This window comes from Ambystoma mexicanum, chromosome 7p (assembly GCF_040938575.1).
Source record: "Ambystoma mexicanum isolate Mex_15411 chromosome 7p, UKY_AmexF1_1, whole genome shotgun sequence".
NCBI classification, from domain to species: Eukaryota; Metazoa; Chordata; class Amphibia; order Caudata; family Ambystomatidae; genus Ambystoma; species Ambystoma mexicanum.
In genome coordinates, this window is record NC_090939.1 from 230830661 (window position 1) to 230853646 (window position 22986).

The following is a 22986-nucleotide window of genomic DNA, read 5'->3' on the forward strand; positions in this document are numbered from 1 at the left end:
GTCATAGATATGGAATACGTCGGAGGACCCAATCCCCTCGAAATCCTGTTACGCTCACGGTGATGTATTTCCTTTTGAATTCTTTATTTCTTATGTCCATATTATTTTTGTGAGTTATTTCTATGTATTTCTAAGCTTTGAATAAATAGCTGTATAAGAGCTGATTATCTTCTAAGAGTGCGTGGCTGTGAGTTATTGCGTCTGTCTACGTTCAAAGTATTTGCTCTGTAATTGCATTGGTGATTTAGGTTTGTTCCGTGCACTTTGGGGAGAGCAATACATTTTCGGCGTCACGAACAGGATACTTGTAATGAGTTGTGCCGAATATTCAAAAATCTGTTGAAACGTAGATATGATTTGGTTGTCGTGTAAGTGAAGTATTTGAATAGTGAAGTTTTTTTCCCCTTTTTTCAGTGTGTGAGGGCCTGTGGGAGTGATTGCAGCGTGGAGAGTAGAAAATATATAGATTCAGCAAGGTTCTATTTTGTTTGTGATAATGAGTAGTTTGTTCAGGAAGAAGAGTGTTACCGCTGGCGGTGACTGTTCTGATGATGTTATTCCAGGCTGGACTAAGAGTCCATATGATAAGTTGGCTCAGGCGGGGGCATGTGGTGCCGGTTTAAGTGAAACATGGGATCAAGGATTGGGAGATGCCGATCCAGCTGATGTAATGTCATGCTTGCAACAAGTTCCAGTAGAACGTGGTAAAGAATGAGCAGCATTAGGTAGACGAGGTTGGGTTCTTTTGCATGCTTATAGGAAAATACATCAAATGAAGGTGGAAATGAAAAATGAGGTCTTGCGATTAGAAAGAGAGCTAGCTGCAGAACGGCAGACTGCGTTAATGCAGCAGATTCAAATGAAACTGTTTAAAGATAAGGCCGACACATATCAGGCGGTGGCCGAGAGAGCAGCAGTCAGAGTAGCCCGGTATAAGTATAGGAAAAGACGGGGAGGGGTCAACAAAAGAAAGGTGGCAACTGTAATCGCTACCGCTGCCGTAGACTGGGATCCGGATAAGTGGGATGGTGATATTTTTGATTCGACCAGTCTAGAAAGTAGTTCCGCTGAGGAGTCTGACCCCAAAACAGAGGCGAAACATAAACAGTGATGGCTTAGCCTGTTAGAAGACGGCAAGCCGGACCCCACCCGCAGAATCCTGCTGGCGGAATGGTGGATTTAACCACGCTGGAGGATTACACACAACAGGAGGTTGGGGAAATTATTACCCGTTTGAGGCAAAAATCAGGGGAAGCTTTACTGACATGGATGGTGATATTACTAGACAGGGGTGCTGCAGGATTGTTGGTAGATTCTACGGATTCACCGCGTTTTTGACCCCTGTCAATTGACACCAATGTACAGGAGGTCTTAAGAGCAGGACCGCCCCCTGATGCAAATGGTCAAGATACGCAGGTGTCTTTGTTGCACCTGGTAGCCCAAGCATGTAACCGTAAATACCCTATTACCACAGATTGGCCCAGTGAAGAAACAAAGTGGTATACGTTGAGAGAAGCAATTCAAAAAGTCAGAGCATGCTATGAAAGAGGCTATTCACATAGATGCTCCTGATCACATGGGAGCCGTGCCGCTCTCAGTTTCAACTCGAAACATGGGGATTAGAACTGCGCCACCCGCATACAAAAGTGTCATTATGACTTGCTCGTAGGTATGACGGGCAAGGCTACTGATGAGGTAGCAGATGCCATTCGGCAACTTGCAGATTTGGGAGAGTGGGATAAGAGTGATAACAAGCCACGGGAGAGAGAGGGGCGTAGTGAGAGAAGAACCGAAGGCAGGCGGCAAGATAGCAGAGACTCCTGAGTGTCCCGAAAAGACATGTTTTTGGCTTTGTTAAAAGATGGTGTGCCACACGAAGAAATTGATGGCATTGAAACCAGAGTAATGTATGAATTCTACAAAAAACGAGGACTTGCAGCCAAAGAGCGCTAAAACAGGTTAAGAAACAAGTAGTCACCACGCCACAGGGGGACACCTCACCTTCTGCTCCCCCTGCGGAAGAACAAGACGAAGGGTCTATGGGGACACCTTCCCCGTACCAGCCAACATACGCTGATTTGAGAAAGGTGGTGAGTGCGATGTTAGAGGCAGAGTCAAGTCACACTCATTCGAAGTTTGACTTGGGCTTCTCTGGCAGCGTCTGCCCGCATAAAAGTGGATAGGCGGCCTCATGTTGATGTTAAGATTTTTTGGGGGCCAGGAAATACACAAGGGGTGTGAGCATTGATAGACACCGGGGCAGAGGCCTCCAACACGATTTAAAGGCAAACAGTTTACAATTACAGGTCTAGGGGGAAAGGAGACCCCCCCGCAGTACACACGAGAGTGGAGATGAAAATAGGCAATTTAAAGAGGCAGAAATACCAAGTGTTGATCGTCCCGATACCTGAATATATAATTGGCTTTGACATTTAGGAAGGGTTAACCTTGGGACTTGGCGGTAAAACGTACCAGTTTGGGGTGAGTGCATTAATCTGTACACCCATTACTGTAGGCAAATTGAAGATGCCCCCAGTGCAAATGTCAGTGGCAACCAAGCGGGTAGCCATGTAACAATACTGCATTCCTGGGGGGGCACAAGGACATTTCAGACACCATCAAAGAGTACGTGGAGGCGGGTGTATTACGCCCTATTACCACCTCATGGAACAATCCTCTCTGACCCATTAAAAAGGGAGATGGGTCGTGGAGGATGACGGTGGATTACAGGGAGTTGAATAAACACACTCCTCCCTTAGTGCCCGCAGTCCCAGATGCTATTACATTGATTGAAATGTCCAAATGTTTGAGGGGACTTTGTATGCAGTGATCGATTTAGCTAATGCATTTTTCTCCGTGCCAATTGCTGACGAGTGTCAAGAACAGTTTGCATTTTCGTGGAGTGGACGTCAGTACACTTTCACGAAGCTACCTATGGGGTACATACACAGCCTGACTATCTGTCACCAGCTGGTGGCAGAGCACTTAGACAAGATACTGTGTAAACCTGACAAACAAATCTCTCATTACATTGATGATATTTTGATCCAAGGCAAGGATGAGCACAGTGTGCAAAGCCAAGTAGATCTCCTTATGGAAGGATTGAAAAATGAAGGGTGGCAGACTAATCCGAGTAAAATTCAAGGTCCAGCTGAAACAGTGATATTTCTAGGGATTCAGTGACATTATGGGCATCGAGAAATGGTGCCAAAAGCCCGACAGAAAATACTTGAATTCACCACTCCTATGAACAAAAAGCAAGCTCAGCAGTTTATAGGACTGTTTGGGTTCTGGAGACAACACATTCCTCATTTAGGGCAGATATTGGCCCCCCTCTACAAGGTGATACGAAAGAAATAGGAGTTTCAGTGGGGGGGAAGAGCAGCAGAAAGCCTTTGAGATGGCGAAAGACACCGTGCAGCAGGTGCTTGATTTATGGCCCTTGAAGGAAGGAGAGGTGGAATTAAATGTGTCTGTACAAGACAATTATGCTAACTGGAGTGTGTGGCAGAAACAAGACAGGAAACGTGTGCCATTGGGATTTTGGAGTCGTAAGTTGCCCGACGGTGGTAACTCATACACTCCATTTGAGAAGCAATTGCTGGCGTGTTATTGGGCTCTGGTTGATACCGAGCAGATGACGATGGGCCATGATGCATTCATGAGACCAGAAATACCAATCATGTAATGGGTACTGAGCTCTCCTAAAACGCATCAAATAGGACATGCTCAAGAAGCCAGCATAAATAAGTGGAAATGGTATATTCAAGACAGAGCCAAATCAGGAAGGGGTGGAGTGGCAAAATTACACGAGCAAGTAGCCAACATATCGCCCTCAGATTACATACCACAGGAAGTGTCTGAAAAACGTGAGTCTCCCGTGAAATGGGGAGTACCTTACAGCGATTTGACTGTAGAGCAAACAGAGCATGCTTGGTTCACGGATGGTTCAGCGCGATATGTGGGAACTGAGCGGTAATGGAAAGCAGTGTCATACAATCACAAAACAAAAAAGATGTTGACAACGACAGGGAAAGGGAAGAACTTTACGCAGTTTACCAAACATTGAAACAAGAGACCGCTGGTCAATGTTATGTGTACACAGATTCATGGTCAGTGGCGAATGGATTGGCAGTGTGGTTGCCAACTTGGCAAAAGAATGGATGGAAGATTCATTCAAAAGAGTTGTGGGGAAAAGAACTGTGGCAAGATATTGCAGAAATGTTATTACAAAGTGAAGTCACTGTATATCATGTGGATGCGCATTGTGCCACAGATTCATTAGAACGTTGGTTTAATTCTGCTGCAGACGAACACACCAAGATTTCATCAGTGGATGCAGGGGCTCAGGAAGACGATTTGGAGGGTTTGGCCAAATGGGCCCATCAGAAATGTGGACACCTTGGAGAAAAGGCTACTATCAGGTGGGCACAAGCTTGAGGAATTGGTGTTCCTTTAGAAATAGTGAAAAAAATCATTTTGCAATGTCCCGTGTGCCAACACCAATTACATAGACCTATACCCCAAATTGTTCGAGGTACATTGAGAAGAGGAAATTTACCAGGTCAAATTTGGCATATTGGTTATATCGGCCCCATGCCAATCAGCAGAGGGTGTCAGTATGCATGCACTATTGTGGATACATACTCGGGATATTTTATGGTTTTGCCGTGCAAACGTGCAACCCAACTGAACACCATCAGGTTGTTAGATCAGATCATATTACATTATGGAGTGCCTTTGCAGATTCAAAGTGACAATGGGACACATTTCAAAGGCAAACTAATCGAATAGTTTTGTCAGGAAAAGAGTATTGAGTGGCTGTATCACGTTCCCTACCATTCAGCTGCTGCAGGGTTAATTGAACAAATGAATGGGTTATTGAAAGAACAGTTGCGCAAATCTGGAGACGGCAGTTTGGCAGGCTGGCGTGATCGTGTTTTGATGCGGTGCAAGTATTAAACAATAGGCTTGTGTATGAACATGAAACTCCTTTGATGCCATTAATGACTCCTACTTTACAGGTTCAACCCAATTCAGTCAGAGAAACACTATTGTACTGGGAAATTACTCCAGGTTCTTTAGCTCCCTATCAAGCAACTCCAGAGTCAGCAGGGGTAGACTTGCATTCCCATGAAGAAATCAGATCAGATCCAAGAGGAATAGTTGTAATTGAAACAGGGATTGGAGTACAGATTCCCCCAGAGCATATGGGATGGATTGCCCCTAGATCTGGCCTAGCATTGAAGGAAGTTCAAGTGTTGGGAGGGGTAATTGATGCTGATTACCAAGGTGAGATTAAAATCATCCTAATGAATAGTGGGGATCAGTTGCTGTCAATCCACAAGGGTGATCGAGTGGCCCAATTGATAGTCATTCCCATTAAATTGTCCATGATTAAGAAAGGGGAGCCTCCTACAGTATTAACTACCCGTGGGGACCGCGGTTTTGGCTCTTCAGACAGTATGGTACCGGGTGCAAAGGTGTGGGTGGAAAAGCCAAGTGGCCCACCAGTGCCCGCAGATGTCATTGCATCAGGCAAAGATCAAGTAGTTTTAGTTATGGAGCCTGGTAGAAAGACATGGCAATATGTACCCGCAGACAAATGTTACCTGAGAGAGTGATGTGCAACACTGATATCTCTTGTCTGGGTTTGCTTTGTAGATCCTGAGTCTGGTTGGTGTAACTGTGGCACTAAATGGACTCCATTTGGGCGAGTTAAACAGTCTGCTGCTACCAACGAAAAATGTCACATCTGTGCCAGTGATCAAGGGGATACTGATAGTGATGAATAATGTTGTCCCCAAGCAGCCTTATGCCAGTGCCGAAAAGCCAACCAGACAGAAGACATGGATTCGTGAAATGCGACAAACACATCAGGAGCCAATGAAAACAACCTTGATGCCAGTCGTGCAAGATGCGATCGTAGGAAGGCGAAAACCCTCTCCTATGATCACCCAAGAAGAGAATATGTGGATATATCTGGCACAGCAAGTACTGAACATATCACAATTATGTCTTACTGATGTGCCCAATGCTGAAGCTTTATTGACTACGTGTTTAGTAGCGGTGCCACCGCTTGTTTCGGTTTTAAAGCATATCTTCGGCGTCACACACAATGATTCTTTAGTTCAAGATTCCGACATTAGACAATCTTTTTCAGTTTATGAATATTGTCGGTTCTGCCAAGAGACTGACCGTAAATGGAGAAATTTGAACTTGTTATTACTTACAATATAACTCAAGGTGATGTATGTTACGTTATGACCTGCAATGCACAAGAAATTGACAAATGCCGACAAATAGAGTTGACCAATCAGCGTAATCATACGATGTTCGAGAGGCGACTGTGTTCGCGAGTGTCACACAAATGCACCAGTGTAAATAACACTATGTCCTGCAATCATACAGTGATAACTGCTAGTCATTTGAATCATGTGTAACTTCAAACAGGATGGCTCTTTTCATGTGGTAACATTACATACATTTATATTCCAGCTAACATTTCGATTAGGACTAATGATAACTCAAGGTAAAAGGTCAACTTTGGAATCTGTAGGACTATCCCCTGACTGATTCACATGTACATTTGTTATCAGAAGCTGAGGTTCTAGCATTAACCCTTTCATTAGTCGGAGTTTGGGGTTTAGCTGCTGGAGGTTACAAATCTTTGACGAAATTAGCATGTTTAGTAGTCAAAAGTCTTAATCATACTTCGCAGGCTTTATAAGAATTACTCCTTGATAGTCAAGTTATTAGAAAAGCAACTTTGCAGAACAGAGTTGCTGTTGATTATCTATTGCTAAAACATAATTTAGGGTGTAACGCATTTGAAGGTATGTGTTGTTTCAATTTAAGTGACCATTCACGATCCATTGAAAGTCATATTCGAGGTTTGAGGGATCTCATTTCTCAAGTGCCTCAAGATCGTAATAGAAATTGGTGGGATTGGTTATTTTCATGGATACCGGATATTGGGGGTACACTACGTTACATTTTTGCTTGCATTTTTATGATATTGTCGATCATAATTGCTTGTTGTTGTTGCATTCAATGTATTCCCAATTTAGTTTTAATATTTGGTAGGTTCCAGAGACCGGTTCCTGTGCCACCGGGCTATGGAAGGTAAATATCCAAGGGTGGAATTGTTATGCTTGATCTAAAATGGCGCTGGTGTGCAATGTATTCTGGGAGCGCTTGGAGCCATGATGGATATTTACTTCATGCTGCAGTGAAAAGCTGCACACATTTTGCTGAGTGTTAGATTCACGGTGCTGAGAAAAACATGCTTTCCAAACCTGGTATGCGGTCAAGGACATTTCTGCTGGGAAAGCTAACTTTGTTATGGTTTGCTACTGTTCTCCGTGGAGCGTGTTTTTAGAGAAGGGAGGCACTGCGCTTCTTGGGGGGAGCTCTCGATTGACCCAGCTGGCAACCAACGGCTGTTCCTCAACTGCGCAAGTGCAATTTCCATAAGGTTCGAGAATTGACTCCCCTTTGTGGAGTGTGTATATATGCGGCAGCCCGGAGGTGGTAAGATGAGACTTCAGCCGGAGAAGGACGCTTACATCCGGCCCTCCTGTGAGCTGTGGTGCTCTCGACCTGGCTGTTCCCGGGGTCTTCCAGCCGCTTCTGGGCAAGATGAGGAATCCTGTTGCGCTCACGGTGATGTATTTCCTTTTGAATTCTTTATTTTATTTCTTCTGTGATTTATGTCCTTATTATTTTTGTGAGTTATTTCTATGTATTTCTAAGCTGTGAATATATAGCTGTATAAGAGCTGATTATCTTTTAAGAGTGCGTGGCTGCGAGTTATTGCGTCTGTCTACGTTCAAAGTATTTGCTCTGTAATTGCATTGGTGATTTATGTTTGTTCGGTGCACTTTGGGGAGAGCAATACAGACAGTTGATGTAGTTAAATCTAAAATTCAGATAGGGTTGGTCATTCTCTGATAGGGTGTGGCAAAGAGTTCCATAGGTGGGCCGCTTTGACGGGGAAACTACAACCACAACCACAACTTTGGAAAGCTTAAATCTCGGTATGGTGAGGCAATTTGAGTTGGTTAGTCTCGTGGGTCTAGTGGATTTTCTCCTGTGGAATCTGTCCGTGAGATAGCTAGGGGCAGCATTATTCAATGCTTTATGAGTGAGGGATGCAGTTTTAGCTGGATTTTGTTGTGTTTTGAAAGCCAATTATTTTGGCGCCTAATTGCAGATATATGTGATCTTCTGGCCACACCAAGTGCCGCTTTTAGGGCATTGTTTTGAAGGATTTGTATCCTCTGGATGATCGATTTGTTGGCGCGGATGTTCAGGGCATTGAAGTAGTCCAGCCTAGAGTGTATGAGGGCTCTGGTCAGAATAATACAGTTGTCATCAGAGAGAAAGGGTTTGCCAGTTCTAATAGGTTGCCAGACATTTGGTCGAACCAATTTGGTCGAAAACCAAATGGTCGAATTTTTTTTTTATTTTAACCCTTTTTTTTATTTTTTTGGGGGGGTCCCCCCCCAACCCCCTTTTTTTCTCTAAAAACCCATTTTTTTACTAAACGAAAACCCAAAAATAAATTTATAAATAAAAAAAAAAAAATTCGACCATTTGGTTTTCGACCAAATTGCGTCGACCAAATTGCAGTCGACCAGTTTTTTTCCGACCAATTGACTGGACACCGTTCTAATAGGCTTACAAGGATAAGCGGTGGCAGAGGCCATGGAGTTCACTTGTTTGGCGAAGGAGAGAGTGGAAACTAGGTATATCCCGAGGGTCTTTACCTCCTTGGCCACCTTGATACGGTTGCCGTCTATTGTGAAGGCCGAGTACTCCTGGCCTAATTTCTTGAGGTTGGTCGGGGTACCCAGGATGATGAGCTCCGTTTTATCATAATTCAGTTAAGACCGTGGTTTGCCATCCATGCCTGGATGATGAGATACACTCTTTTCACCATGGCCAAATCCTGAACATAATCCCCGGAAAGTGGGAGGAGAATCTGAGTATCAACTGCATAGTTCGTGTAGGTGATACCAAGATGGTCCAGATTGTCGAAAGGGGGCTAAGTGAATATATTGTATAATGTTGGGGTGACACGATCCCTGGGGTACCCCGTACGTGATAGGGACCGCCGCTGCAAAGGGGGAGAAGACCCTCATAATCCTGTCACTCAGGAAAGACTCAATCCATAGTATGGCCTCTTTGGAAAAGTGGGTGGCTGAGTCTAGGTGGCTACATAAGACCTTATGGTCCACAAGGTCAAATGCAGCCGACAGGTCAAGCAGTAAGAGGGCCGTTTTCCCTTTGTCTCTTAATTCATCGACCTGTGTATTCAAACCGATGAGGGCGGTCACAGTTCCGTGTTCTGGGCGGAATCCTGATTGTCGAGCTCCTAGGAATTTGCGGAGTTCCAGTATTTTTGGATTTGAAGGTAGGCAACCTTGTCGAGTATTTTCAACAGAAAGGGAACTGTCGTGATGGGACGGTAGTTAGTGGGTATGAGGGGGTCAAGGGTTTGCTTTTTTAACAATGGTAGCACCCAAGATTGTTTGAGGTTGGTGGGGATAGTGCCGGACGTAAAAGAGGAATTAATGAGCTCGGAGATAAAAGGGGAAAGCTCTCTTGCATCATCCTTTATGAGTTGGGCTGGGCAGAGGTCGCCCTGACAGTTGGAGGGCTTAAGTGAGAGAATTACTTTTTCTACCTCAAGAGTGGATGTTTTGGTGAAGTTGAATTGGGCAGGGGAGTTGGGTAGTATGTCCTTAATGGGGGGGTCAGGAATGGTGTTATTAGGATGAGATGGGGAACTAAGTGAGGCTTTTTTTTAAGGCTATTTCGTTTTGGATGGTGGTTACTTTGTTAGAGAGTGCATATTGTATATCTGAGCACCAAGTTTTGTCTTTAGTGCAGATGTCCAGGGTGGGGATGGGAGACTAATTCCTTTAAGATGGTGAATAATTCCTTCATATTGGAGTTGGCATTGGCGATGCATTTATTGTAAGAGTTACGTTTGGCCAGGCAAATTTCCTTTTTATATTGGGATGAGATTTCAGTTAGTTTGGTTTTGTTAGCTTCCGACGGGAGTAATCTCAAGGAGGTTTCACAGCTCCTCTTTAGTTGCTGTAGGTCCTTTAACTGCGGGGTGACCCGTTTGTTCAGGTGAGTTTTGGGCTTGCTAGGTCTAAGTTTCATAGGGGCGATGATGTCGAGCGAAGTTAACAATTTTGTTATACTCTTCGACAAGCATTCCTGGATCTAGGTTGTCAGCAAGAGAGTTAAGGGTGGGGAGGATGGCAGGGATCACTTTGTCCACTGTGATGCTCGTTTTGTTTCTTGTTAAGCAAGGTGGGGCAGTAGGGGTAACTAATGGGAGTGGTCTAGTAGTTGAGAGTGTAAAAGACAGGAGGAAGTGGTCTGTCCATGGTCGCGGGGAAATGGATGTAATATTAGCGGCACAGGTGTACTCAGCCACCCAGTCAAGGGTTCTCCCTTTGTCATGAGTAGGTTCGCTGATTTTTTGGGATAGGCCAAGTTCGGACAAAATGTTGGCGTGGTTGTGGCATGGTTATCTAATGGGTCGTTGAAGCCCAAGTTGAAGTCACATAAGAGTAGTAGTTGCAAAGTGGTTTTGAGATTATTGGAGAGTAAGGTATAGATGTCTTCCTCAAACGTCCCGATGGGGCCGGGAGGTCTGTAGATTAAGTGTATGGTGAGGATCTGGGAATTAACTAATGGACGTTTAACTGTGAGGGTTTCACAGGATTGGGAAATGTTGGAGGGAGAGAGTCTCAGAGAAGGTGGATTTAGATATAATGGCAATAGCTCCGCCTCAAGCCTTGTCTCTGTCCTGTCTAAGTATTGTGTACCTGTCAGGGACTGCTAGCAATAGTATGGGTCCTGCCGCTTCGTGCAACCATGACTCAGTGATGGTGAGAAAATCCAGGTTGTCTGCTAATATCAGGTCAGAAATGTCTGTAGCATGAGCAACCAGGGACCTAGCATTTATTAGGGCTCCTTTGAGAGGGTGGGCAGTGGTGATGGCCATGGCACCGGAAGAAGTGGTAGTTGAATCTACTTTCTTAGGTTTGTACGCATAATGGTACATAGTGGTGCTGTGGAGGCCTAGGCTGATAGTGAGGGGGTTATCGCTAATGGCCTTTCGGCTGATAGAGAGGTTGATTCTCTTATTCGCCATGGGCATAGATCTGGTGAGAGGTTCGAAAGGTTTGGATAATCTGGAACGGAGTCTAGCGTTCCTGGAACCTAGGGTTCAGGGATTGCTTGGGAGTGGGCTGGGTATGGCAAAAATGACATGTCCAATGGTAGGAGAGTCTGTCGACATTTCAGTCAGACTTAGATTGTCTAGCATGTCAGGGAGAGAGTTGAGCTAGACACACTAGGGGGTTGAGTATAAGTAATATACAAAGGGCACAGATATTGAGCATTGTAACAAGCATATTATGATAGGATTGTTATTGTGGTAGTATTTGGCAAAGTAGGCTAATCCGACGCTGATTAGGGTGGAGGAGTGTCAACTAGGCAAGCCTGAGCAAATGGTATAGTAACATAGTGGGCTGCAGCAGATAGCTAGTCCGGTATTAGCAAGATGGTAAATAGTGCAAACTAAGGCAATACACATAGTGGCTAAAGCAATTGGGTAGTGGACTAGTCCAGTGTTAGCAAAGATGTGGGAGTCAACAGTGCGGGCTAGGCAGGATATAGTAATAGGCTAATTTAACAAAACAGGCAAGAGCAGTAAGCATGTTGGGTTGGTGCAACATTGGCTAAGATGGGGGGTCAGCAGTGCATGCTAAAACAAAAATATCATAGTGTTCTTAGTCTAACAATGCAAACATGATCGGAAAGCAGGTAGGCTAGTCCAACATTGGCTGGGAGGGGGGAAGTCAGCAGTGTAGGCTAAAACAGGATACAGTAATACGCTAGTCTAGCAGTGCAGGCAAGGAGCAATGAGCAAAATGGGCTATTACTTCATAAAGAGTATGGGATCAGTAATACATTTTGGAGCAAAGATATTGTAATGAATTTAGTCTGGTAGTACAGGCAAAAACAATGAGCAAGGTGGGCTAATACAACATGAGCTGAGGTGGGCGAACCAGTGATTTAGGCACGTAGGCAAGTGAACTAAACAAAAGGCATGCATTAACAATGCAGCATTCAGTACGCCTATGTTCAAAGTAGGGCAGTTACAGGCCCATAAAACGCCATGGTACAGAAAATAGATATAAACTTACAGTCATAACATTCGGCGGGCAAGTAAATGCGGTGAGGTGGTCGTGGGCGAAACGTGCAGTAGATATAGTTCAAAGGATATCATGATTCCGCCTGTATTATGAACAGGAAGGTCAGTATTCCATGCAGGGTACGTTAGTCTAGTATGGGCTCAACGTTTGTGCTAAAGGCTTCACGGTTGCGTAATCAGGGCGTCTCGAGTCATGAAGATGTGGGATGCGGGTAGCAGTGGCAATTAGACCAGGTAAAAGCAATGGTCAATTAGATGCTCACATATATAAGGAGCTATGACCTTTTCAGATATGGATCATGCGATGTAGGCTTGGGTATCAGGTGCAGTAATAGTGGTAAGCAATAGTAATGATGTACCTTTTCGAAAGATGGTACAAGGGAGTGGGCTACGCTACGCGCCCATGCGCACAACAGGTGCAGAACAGGGCCTTATCCAGCCGCCCTTACCGGATTCGGGCCGGCTTCCGCCTGCCGGCGATAAAGGTGGATTCAAAAAGGTGCTGCGTTGCTAAGCAACGAGCTGCTACTTGATGTGGGCTGGCAGGGCGGCCATCTTAGGTGCAGGCAGCAGCCTGTGGAGGAATGGTAAACAGCTGATGGCGGCGATACTTCGTCGATGGCGATTCATTAGGGGGCCAAGCTTGTGGGTATGATGCTCACCTTAGAGATGCATGGAGCGTGTTGAAGCGCTCTTAGCTTCAGATGTTGCTCCTGCAGCCCGATGGCTGCCGTAACCTCTGGTGTGCTGGTGATGATGCAGAGCGCTCATGAGCTCTCTGAGGTTTGGTGGAGTGTGGAAGCCTGTAGCAGAACAGGGTGTTTATTAAAGCCGGGTGTTCATTAAACTGTATAGGTAGGTTGGAAAAACACCTAATGTAAACCTAAATCTAAGATGGGAGCAAGCTACGACCATCAAAAAATAATAAGGCAGTCCTAGTGGCATCTTGTCAAATAAAAGGGCCTATAGTAAAAAAACCAAATATTGCCAATCCTTACAACTAAATACAAAAACAGTGTGCGACAGTGTTTACAAGAAAGAAAGAAATGTTCATAAATGTTAAGTCAGGATGTTATAGCCAGGCGTCTGGCTTCCCCACGTTTTGAGCAGGAGACAAGATGGCACTCCTGAGCATAGCACATTCAAGCTTTCCCGACACGAGACTACAGTTCTGTTCTCAGGTATCGGGATCTTCGGTGGTTAAGTCTCTTTTCTACAAAAAGTCTCTTGCCTCCAAGGATCTGATGGGTTCAAAAAGTTATTTTCTCCATGTACGGTGGGTGATGTCTTTTCACCTCTGGATCCCCCTCTTCCGGGCTCAGATCCCTCTCGAAAAGCAGCCTCCCTGGTAGTGGATTCACTACAGCTTTTATTCACAAGATTTCTCCTTTTCTTTTCACACATCTTAATGTCTTTTTAAACAATCCACTGTGGACATCCCTCCGTTGGGTTCACTCAGCCAAACACACAGTTCCTTCCCCTTTCTCACTATGCAGGATTCCTCTCTCTTAGCTTTCCAATTACGTGCCGGTCAAAGACTTTCGACTGTACAGGGGGTTTTGCTAGACCATCGTATGACCACTTTGACCATTTCCTTTGCGGCTCTCGTAGGGCCTCCTGTTAACAGTAGTTTGAACAATAGGGGAATCACCCAGAGTCTATCAAATGAGCATCCATGTGGTGCCGGGCCCCTCTCCAGCTGGTTTTCCCCTTAATTTGCCATTCGCAACTTTCGTTCAACACAGTTCGGTTTCTCATCAGTCCTCCCTTGGACTAACTGGCTGTGATGAACTGCTTGGCTTTTCTGGTCTCTGGAGTCAAGGAAGGTACTACGGTAGCAAGCATCTCTCCCTGCCCGGATTATCAGTGTAGGGGGGCTCCATGTACCGTTGACATCTGCTGCAACACACATTGGCTATTGTTTGCAGTCTTAAGATTCCTTTCACAGAGGTTTTGTGGGTCTGGATCGAAAAGGGCAAGGTCGCTTCTCTCCTTATCGTCCCTTCGTTTCTCACCTCTTTTCTCCTCCTCTTGAACTGCCGCCCTGGGATAGCTGTCTTGTCATGTGTTTTGCCTTGCTCGTAGTGTGATCTCGTGCTCCTCCTATTATTCCTGTGGGGAAGGTAAAGGGCTGTCAGGTGTGTGTGTGGTCTGGCCAATTGCTGACTTTGCCTGACCCTCGTGTTGCGACATGTCAGATAAACGGCTCCATAGTTAGAACGTTGTCTCTCGTGGTGTAAGAAAGTGCTCATGTCGGAAAAGGGGTGGGGGTACGGTAGAGTGTCTGAGTATCCTATGTGGTAGGATTCGGAAAAGGTGTTATAAGAAGGGGGTACCGCATCTCACCCGTCTGTGTCCCACCTGCACTCCCCGAGCACCCGTCAACCCAGGTGATCCTCCCGCACTGGTCCACACCAAGTAACTGGAACCAATAGCGATGGCCGTGTCCTGGCCACCTGGATGACAGATCCCCAGGGACTAGTCAGGGAGACACCTTGAGGTTTCTCGCACCTAGTTGGAACAGAACTAAGGGAGGTCATTTCATTGTAGATGGGGCATCAGGCAGGGAGTACCTGCTTTAAAATGGTGCCAGTAGTTTTCCTCATATGCTTTGTTTACATAACCAAAAGAAGGCAGCATTAGAGTAAATTATACTGACAAACATGTGAACAACATTTTTACATGTTCTGGGAACTAAAAACCAGTGAAGCATACTGGCTTACAATGTTCGTACAGTATTTATTACATATTTTTTTACAGGCTTTACCCTTACAAGTGTACTTCATAATCAAGGTTTTTTCTCTTTTGTGCGTCACTTATACATTTTAGTTAAGTATATTTATTACTCTGCATGCGTTTGTATATGCTTTGTTCAAATAAAGAAAAAGGGGGTGAGCCCAGATTCACATGGGGTACACCTATCTGAATCTACATTTTGACCCTATGCAACTGACTTATCCCTTATCTGAAACTAACTTTCCAAAAATTGTTGGACAATTGCGATTCATGTGTGCCTAAATTGCCCCTCATTTAAAATGCAAAGTAACCCCTCTCCATGCTGAAACACCCCTCAGCCATTTCTAAAATACTTCATGTTTGTGCCGAAAAAATTCCCTCCTAGCAACTAAAACCTCTTTGTTGTTGCCCGATTTAACTCTGGGTTCCCTCATTTTGAGAAAACTCAGTCCCACATTATTTTTCAGCTCAAAGCTAAGCAGTCAAAGGGGGTTAAGTGGAAGACTAGATCTATGCCATCAATACGAAAGCCATGGACAGACACTGAGTCATATGTCCACTGAGCCTTGTTATGAAGGGTAGATGCATCTTGACTTCACATTGGTCTAATATGAATGCTTGGCGAGCCCACTGATTACACAGGAGACTCCGATCATTAAATGGGTAATTTCGCTCTGTCTGAAATCAAGGCCAAAATATGGCTTTTAGAACAACCTTGATCAAATGGAGGAAAACCATCTACGATTCCGTAAACTCCTTAAGACCTTCCTCTTCGCATCTGCCTTTGCCACTCTCCTCCCCTGTTGATCTGCCTTCTCTTCTCAGCACTGCCTCACCTGCCAACGGGGCCCCCTTGGCTCAGTTACCTGCCCTCCTGGACTTCCACCGGCACTGCCTCCCGGCCACCCCTACACCGGGGCCTGTTATCTGTACCCTCACAGGTCCCCCCCACTCCTCTCCTGCACTTATCAGATGTTACCCTATCCGACTTGCCCTGCACTGCACCCTTCACTGGCTGCACAAATCACTGCTCTTATCACCTTATTTATTTACTTATGTATCCACTAACTTATTATTTATCCTATGCCTGCACTTCTTTGCCCGCCTCCCTTTTTCTGTTGCACTTCCCACTTTCCCTTTCCCATGCATTTGCACATTCTCAATGTCACTGGGCCTAGTAAGATCGTTTGTTTTTGTTTTCTCCCCTGCTCCTCCTCCCTTTGCCTGGTCGCGCTCTGAAACACTTGTGTATGGGCACGATATAAATAAAATATCATATCATATCAAATGGGTGTAAACTGAAGGGTACAAGGTAAAAGCCATTTTGAGTGGATGATACAGGTCATAATTATACTGGATCTCAAATGATGGAAAGGTTGTAGCCTTAACTGAGATCACACGAGTCACTGGAAGTCAAATCCAAATCGCATTTTAATTCTAAATAAGGGACAATTGAGAAAAGTTGTAAGGAAACGCATTGGGTAAAATGGCGTAAATTATAAAGTGATCTGGCATGATATGATATGATAGGTTATTTAGAATGTGCTTAATACCCAGAGGTTTTTAAGCGCGGACCCGGGGATCGAACCTGTGTGGCTCTGTGTCATCTTGCTTCCAAGGCGAGTACGTTTCCGCTGAGCTATCCTACCGAGACATAAGATCTTTGTAATTCCATAACTAGGCATGATAGGATATACTTAATCTTGGGAAATGCCCAAGTATAGCTTTTAAGACCATAGTTGCCTACTCATTTGCATTGGTAAAAGTAAGAGTGCAGTAGACACGATTCTCTTACGTTTTCGATAAAACAATATCATAAAAATGTTTGGGACATCTTTGCTTTTTGGATTTTTTATCTAAAAATGCAAACAGAAAATCTCCACTTGTGTACATGTGTACATTGCCCACTTCCTTCTGCAGCACCATCAGTGCGTGCGTGACAAAAGGGCATTGCCTTCCTTTCCTGAGAGCAGCATGTAACATGTTAAGAAATTGAGATTGGACAACCATGAACCTTGGAGCAGGCTTCAAATCACACACTAGGTTTAAGATAACAAAATGCATTTGTCACTAGACACTATTTTCTAACATCCGATCAAGAACATTGACAGGCCAAAAAGGAAGAAAAGATATCAAAGAGAAAGCCGTTACGGCTCCAAAACTGTATGGAACTCTTGTAATCTCTACTGTGAGAAGAACATTTACTTAATCAAACAAGACTATTCCAATGGGTGGGGGTCACCATGTCATGGACATGATTTCATGGTAAGATGTACATTGCTCTGTTGCAATGAACGGGAGCGGGACTGACCATATAACAGGCGACGGAGGAGCAGTAACTTAGCCAGATAGGTGTGGGACAGGCAAACATAAGATCGGGAAGATATGGAAGAAAAGAAAAAACAGTCACAGAGGTGTTATTGGGAAACAAATGGTGGAAATAAGAGGGAACACAGGAAAGTGTTCACAAAACAGGCAAAGTATAGGATCTCTCAGAGGGATTGTGCAGAAGTACACAAAACATGAATAAAAGTCAGAACAATCAGACAGGGGAGGGTCAGAGAGGATGGGTACAAGGGGAAGTAGAGTCTGGAAGTCGGGCCAGAACAGCAGGAGTGAGAGGCGGTGAGCGGGAGAGCAGAGGTGACATGGAGGAAACCAGACCCCACTAGGGCCCAACACAACACGGAAGGTTTTGGACCACATTCCAACACTTCACCAACACGTATGTTTTTGATCAGAAATCGGTTCAATATGGGCAGTGCTTTCACATTGCAAGAGTTTTAGTTTTTTCTTCTTGGTCAAGAATTACAAAATGGTTAACCGATAGCTGCAATATATGTCCTCTGAGCATTATTTTACTTTTGCAACCTCCAAGTGCATTCACTGGTTTGATTGCTGGGTATTCTAGCGATCAGTAATGACACATGGCTTATAGGCAGTATTCATAGCATGCAATGATCTTTTAGACATCATTTGAATAAAGCGTAGGAACATAACTTTCCTTTTCCTATAAACAGTAGAAGTATTATTTTTCAAATTGTTGGTTAAAAGACATTGCATATGAATATAGAAAAGGCTGTATATTGGCTCCTGGTAAGTTAAAGCTCCAGCTCCAAGGCCCAATGCCGGTTTCACAAATCCATTCAAGTGCACGCTCCAACCTGTCTCTCCAGGTATTGCAACAATATCAACTTTTAAAATGTTTGACATTAGCAAAAGTCAACCTGTCCAAACTTGCCGGAACACATTTCAGAGATTTGTAAACTGTGATATATAGGTTTCGGGATCCACCATTTGGAATGCACTTCCAACACACGTGTGAGCTGAAACTGTTTCCCTCAACTTCTGCAAAGCCATCTGCCTTGAAATGTGACTGCTCCCACCGTGGACATTATTGCACAAACTGGTCTCAGATCTAATACCAGTTCCAATAGCAGACCTGGAGGTGCTGGTGCTCCATGACCCCCTCCCATTAGGAGTATGCCCTGCACCATTGATCTACAACCCTGCTTCTTGTGGCAAATGACCCTTGACAGTCCTCTGTGTTCCCCGGCTCCAGCACGCAAGGCTCACATAAGATGGAATGTAGGACTGCATACATCTTACTTAAATAAGCGTACCTGATAGAACACGGTTTTCTCTGCCATCAGCTTCAGAACCCCCGGTGCAACTGGAGGGATTGTGACCATCTGCAGCTTCCCAAGGAATGGATTATAGCCAGAGGTCTTGTATCGTTTCATTCGATCTTCAATCACAAGGGCCAGCGACTGGGAGTGGTTGATGACCTCAAGAAGAGTGGAGATTGCGACATTCTGGATATAGCAGTCATTCACACAGCAGCATATGGTCATCAGGGATTTAAACCATAATGGAAAACTGGTGTCACTGCCTTCTCAATAACAAAAAGAAAAGAAACAAAGAATTGGACTTTAGAGTTGATGAACTTATTAAAAATATAATATTATAATATTAAAATACTCTACAGAGTGTAGCAAAATGGCGTATTACAAATAGCTTTAGCAGCTGCTGCAACCCATCATTGATATATGATATGATATGGCATTTATAACACGCCTATACACAAGTGTTTCAAGGCGCGAAATACGCTGTGCGAAATACGTTTTCCCACTAAAGGTTACACCTGTGACCATGGGAAGAATTACTTATTCCTTAGAGACCATGCCTTCAGTTAAGCGTACAGAAAGTCAGAGTACATCCCTTAAAAATCCTAGTGATTTTATTTTCCGTATTGGACTTCTTAAAATCACAAATCCCTGAAGCACGATTCATGCATTATTGATTCCTGCCGATTGAAAGACTGGAAGGAATGTGGCAGAGTTCAAGGAGGGGTTACATGATGTATTTCAAACAGTTTATTCAAGGCCACAGAGAACGCACCACCCCCAGAGACTCCACCACCATCTTTCCTCCCTCATGAATGTAATTTGGGATGGACCAGATAGCCTTTGCCTCAGCCTGTTACCCACATTGTAGACTCACCCTATACACACACACACACACACACACACACACACACACACACACACAGAATCTAGTTTGGCCAGTCACCCTGACACACTCTTACAATACAAGGTTCCTCAGGCAGAAGTCATCTATCTTGCATAGCTTCAAAGTAGACTGCCTTTCTAGATCATCATCACTGACTTTAAATATACACAAAAGCACGCAGGAGAAGATGAATGACCATTCTTCAATTGAATGTAGCACTCAATAATACTTTGACAATAGAAGTATGAAGATCTCGATCGATGCTGGCAATACGAATCCATGGTACAGTAGGTAAAATAGATCATGCGGGTAAAAAAAAAAAAAGAAAATCAATATACTATTTGTTATGGGAGTCAATACCAAGGGCTAATAACCAGCATTATCACCTGGCTTGGGCACGGCAGCCGGTCATAAATGAGTAGATGCCTTTGTCATAAGCTTTCGATGAACTTCCTCCTCCTGCATCTCCCCTTAAACCATCTGCTGCCACTTGTTTAAACAAAAAATCCCAGGTTGTTTGGCCATCGGTTACCAGTCGGCCCGGCTCACTAACCTGGGCAATGTTGTCCAATTACAGCAGTTGTGACCTGACACACCATTGTGATGATGACAATTTTTTTGTTGAGGCAATACATGTATGACTCATTATGACAAATCGATAATGGTCAATAACACATTTCGCATTACACAGGCGATTCCGTGGAACCCATAAGGATGAAAGCTAGACAGTACCAAAAACATTTTTCAAACATTACATTACATTTATTTCACATCAAATAAACGTTTTCTTGGTTCACTCCCCCCTTTGTTTTCGTATTTTTGCTTTTTAAAGTAATGGGTTGTGCTTAAAAACAGTGCATTCCACAAACTAGAGAGTAGAACAGGGATAGCCCAATGGAATGGCACTTTTTGAAAGGAATCTTTGAACCAGTGAAATAGCAATTGGAATAATACTTTATTTCACCATTAATTCCTTTTTATTAGTAAGAATGATAATGTAGTTACAATCATCTATTAAAATGAGTATAGTAGTTAATAATGCAATTAAATAGTATGACCAATTTTCATAAATATAATCTATGTTTGAATTCATTCCTAATTTTTAAACATGAATTCATCAATGTTGGAATGTTGAATCCTTTTTATTGTATTTCAGAATTTCTCCAAATATTCATTATAGATTTGTCATCAGGCTTTTCTTCCTAATATTTTTGCCATAATCTCAAAAGGCTGAGCAGAACAGTACTAGGGGCAACATTCAAGACATCTTAGTTCAATGGTGGTGAAAGCAACTTTACTGAGACAATCCAAACCAAAAGTGACGGCTCAGTAGGAATACAAACTGGGCAAACCGGGCACATTGCTCATGATGATTTGCCAAGAGTTTATCAAGGATGCACACTGTCAGTAGGAGAAGAAGGCAATTAGAGAATACAATGCAATAAGAACATTCGATGCAAGGAAAGGGATCTAAATGTATAGGGGGTTGAAGAGCTCTGTGTTCTTACCAGGCACTTGAAACAAAGAGAAGCACAGCTGCTCTGTCTCTTCTTGAGAAAGGTAAGCTGGGAATGTGGCACAATCGAGCAGAAGGTGGCAAGCGGTGGCAAAAGCCTCCCTGCAGTCTTCAGACATCTGTCCCATGTCAAATGTTGCTTGGTCAATGTCCCACCCATCTTCCTGTGTCTCCTTTTTACCAATGAGATCTAGGACTGCATTGGGGTTAGCCTGCTGGCCTTTTTGGTTCAATGGTGGTACTTTTACTGTGAACAAGTCTGAGAGCATTCGCTTGAACTGTGGAACGGTAATTTGTTTAGTTTCCCATGTGTTCTTTTTTTTCTTGGCTACGTCATCCACAGGGCCGTACTGATCCTCTTTCTTCTCGTCTCTGCTGGTGTTCACTGGTGATGTTCTTTCACTGCCCTGGGTTTGGAGCTGCATACCAAAAATATGCCTGCTGGCAAAGTTGGCAACCAGCTCCTGGATGCAGTGCAGAGTATTCTGCATGCTGCCACCACTTTTCCAAACGTCGTTCTTTTCTGGCGACACCCTAGGCATGCCAAGGTGATGCGAGAGCTCAGGGGAGGATGCACTCAGAAATATTCCACTATCCTCGGACTTCATTGGGGGGTAAATAAGTTCTTCCTCTTCCTGTTCAGAGTCTTCAGCTTTTGAATGTATGTCCCCGAGGTCCTCTTTCACAGGGCTCTGAAACATAAGCACATATTGCAGCATCAAGTTATGCTTTTATGTAAACAATGCTGAGGTGCATCTTCTGTATGATTGTGGCATTTGATCTTTACATTTTACAGACAGATATATATCCACTAGCAAGAAGGGTAATATTCAACTGATCAGTGAAGGAAGGACTATGAAAGTAGTGAGACTGGGTCAGAGACCTGATCTTGTCAGGAGCGGATGAGGATTCTTCTCAGCCTGGGGTGGTTGGCCTACCGCAGGGTTTCCCAGGCCTGTCCTGCACCAGAGGTGGGGGGTGGGAGTCGAGAGGGCCCTGTCACCATCAATTCTTATTGTGCATGATTATAGGTATCACGTAAAGGGCAGGCCCGACACAAGCAGAGAAACCTGGATCAATAAGTACCTTTACAAACATTATTTCAATTCACCATAATTAATTGACAATGTATGATAAAGAAAGGTCAATCATCAGTTTTATGTATCTGTAGGACACTATGGACATTTTTAAAGTTTGACAATTATTCTGATTCTACAAACATATTACAAGGTAAACAAATGTTGATATAAACAAACTCTTACTGACATGGGACATTATCAAAAATCAAATGTACTGTTTGGGCAGATCATAATCATAAACCTTATCCCAACATCTTGTTTGGGAATCCAAATCTACCAAGCACCAGCACTTGTTTAAATGTGCGGGAGGTGAAAGGTCATGGGTCACTGCCAACTTTTACCCACTTGTGTTCAAATTGCACATCAATTCAGTTACCAACACATCTTCATAAGGGTTTCAGTTACACTTAGTGAGTCCTCCACATCAAAACAAATTTCCAAGCAAATTCCTGTCCCAAATCCTTAAATACATCTCACAATGCATCTACTCTTCACATTTCAATGCAATCCTCCTTAATGTGCTGAATCAGTCACATTTAGCATGCTCACTTATTCTTCTCTACTGATTATTCGAAAAAAATGTAATACTGCAATATTCATCTGTACAATTCGACTCACATATTAACTTCAGGGCAACATGCGTCTTCTCATTGTATGCTGTTTAGTGAATCTAAAACGGACATGCATTGTAGTTAACTTCAGTGAAATAAAATTATTTTTGTATATATGAATCAAGTACCATCTTTTCTCGTCCCATAACTTATGCACGCTGCTGGTGAGTTGCTTTCTTTACTTCCCATAGGACTACATCACCCAGGAGGACTGGTGGTGGAGGAGAGCGTGAGCCAGAGAGGAACTACAGGACAGCGGAGTGATCCACACATCCAACCGGCGCT

General features: G+C 43.9%; 1 protein-coding gene across 3 annotated transcripts in view; it reads right to left on the reverse strand.

The window, feature by feature from the left end:
• Positions 1-22986, reverse strand: part of DOP1B (DOP1 leucine zipper like protein B) — a 1145257-nt gene that overhangs the window by 524069 nt on the left and 598202 nt on the right. For all 3 annotated transcript variants that reach the window (XM_069636119.1, XM_069636117.1, XM_069636118.1), the window contains exons 14-15: positions 21004-21703; positions 18607-18875 (exon numbers count right to left, since the gene is read on the reverse strand). In XM_069636119.1, the coding sequence (XP_069492220.1) occupies positions 18607-18875; positions 21004-21703 (969 nt within the window). The remainder of the gene's footprint in view (positions 1-18606; positions 18876-21003; positions 21704-22986) is intronic.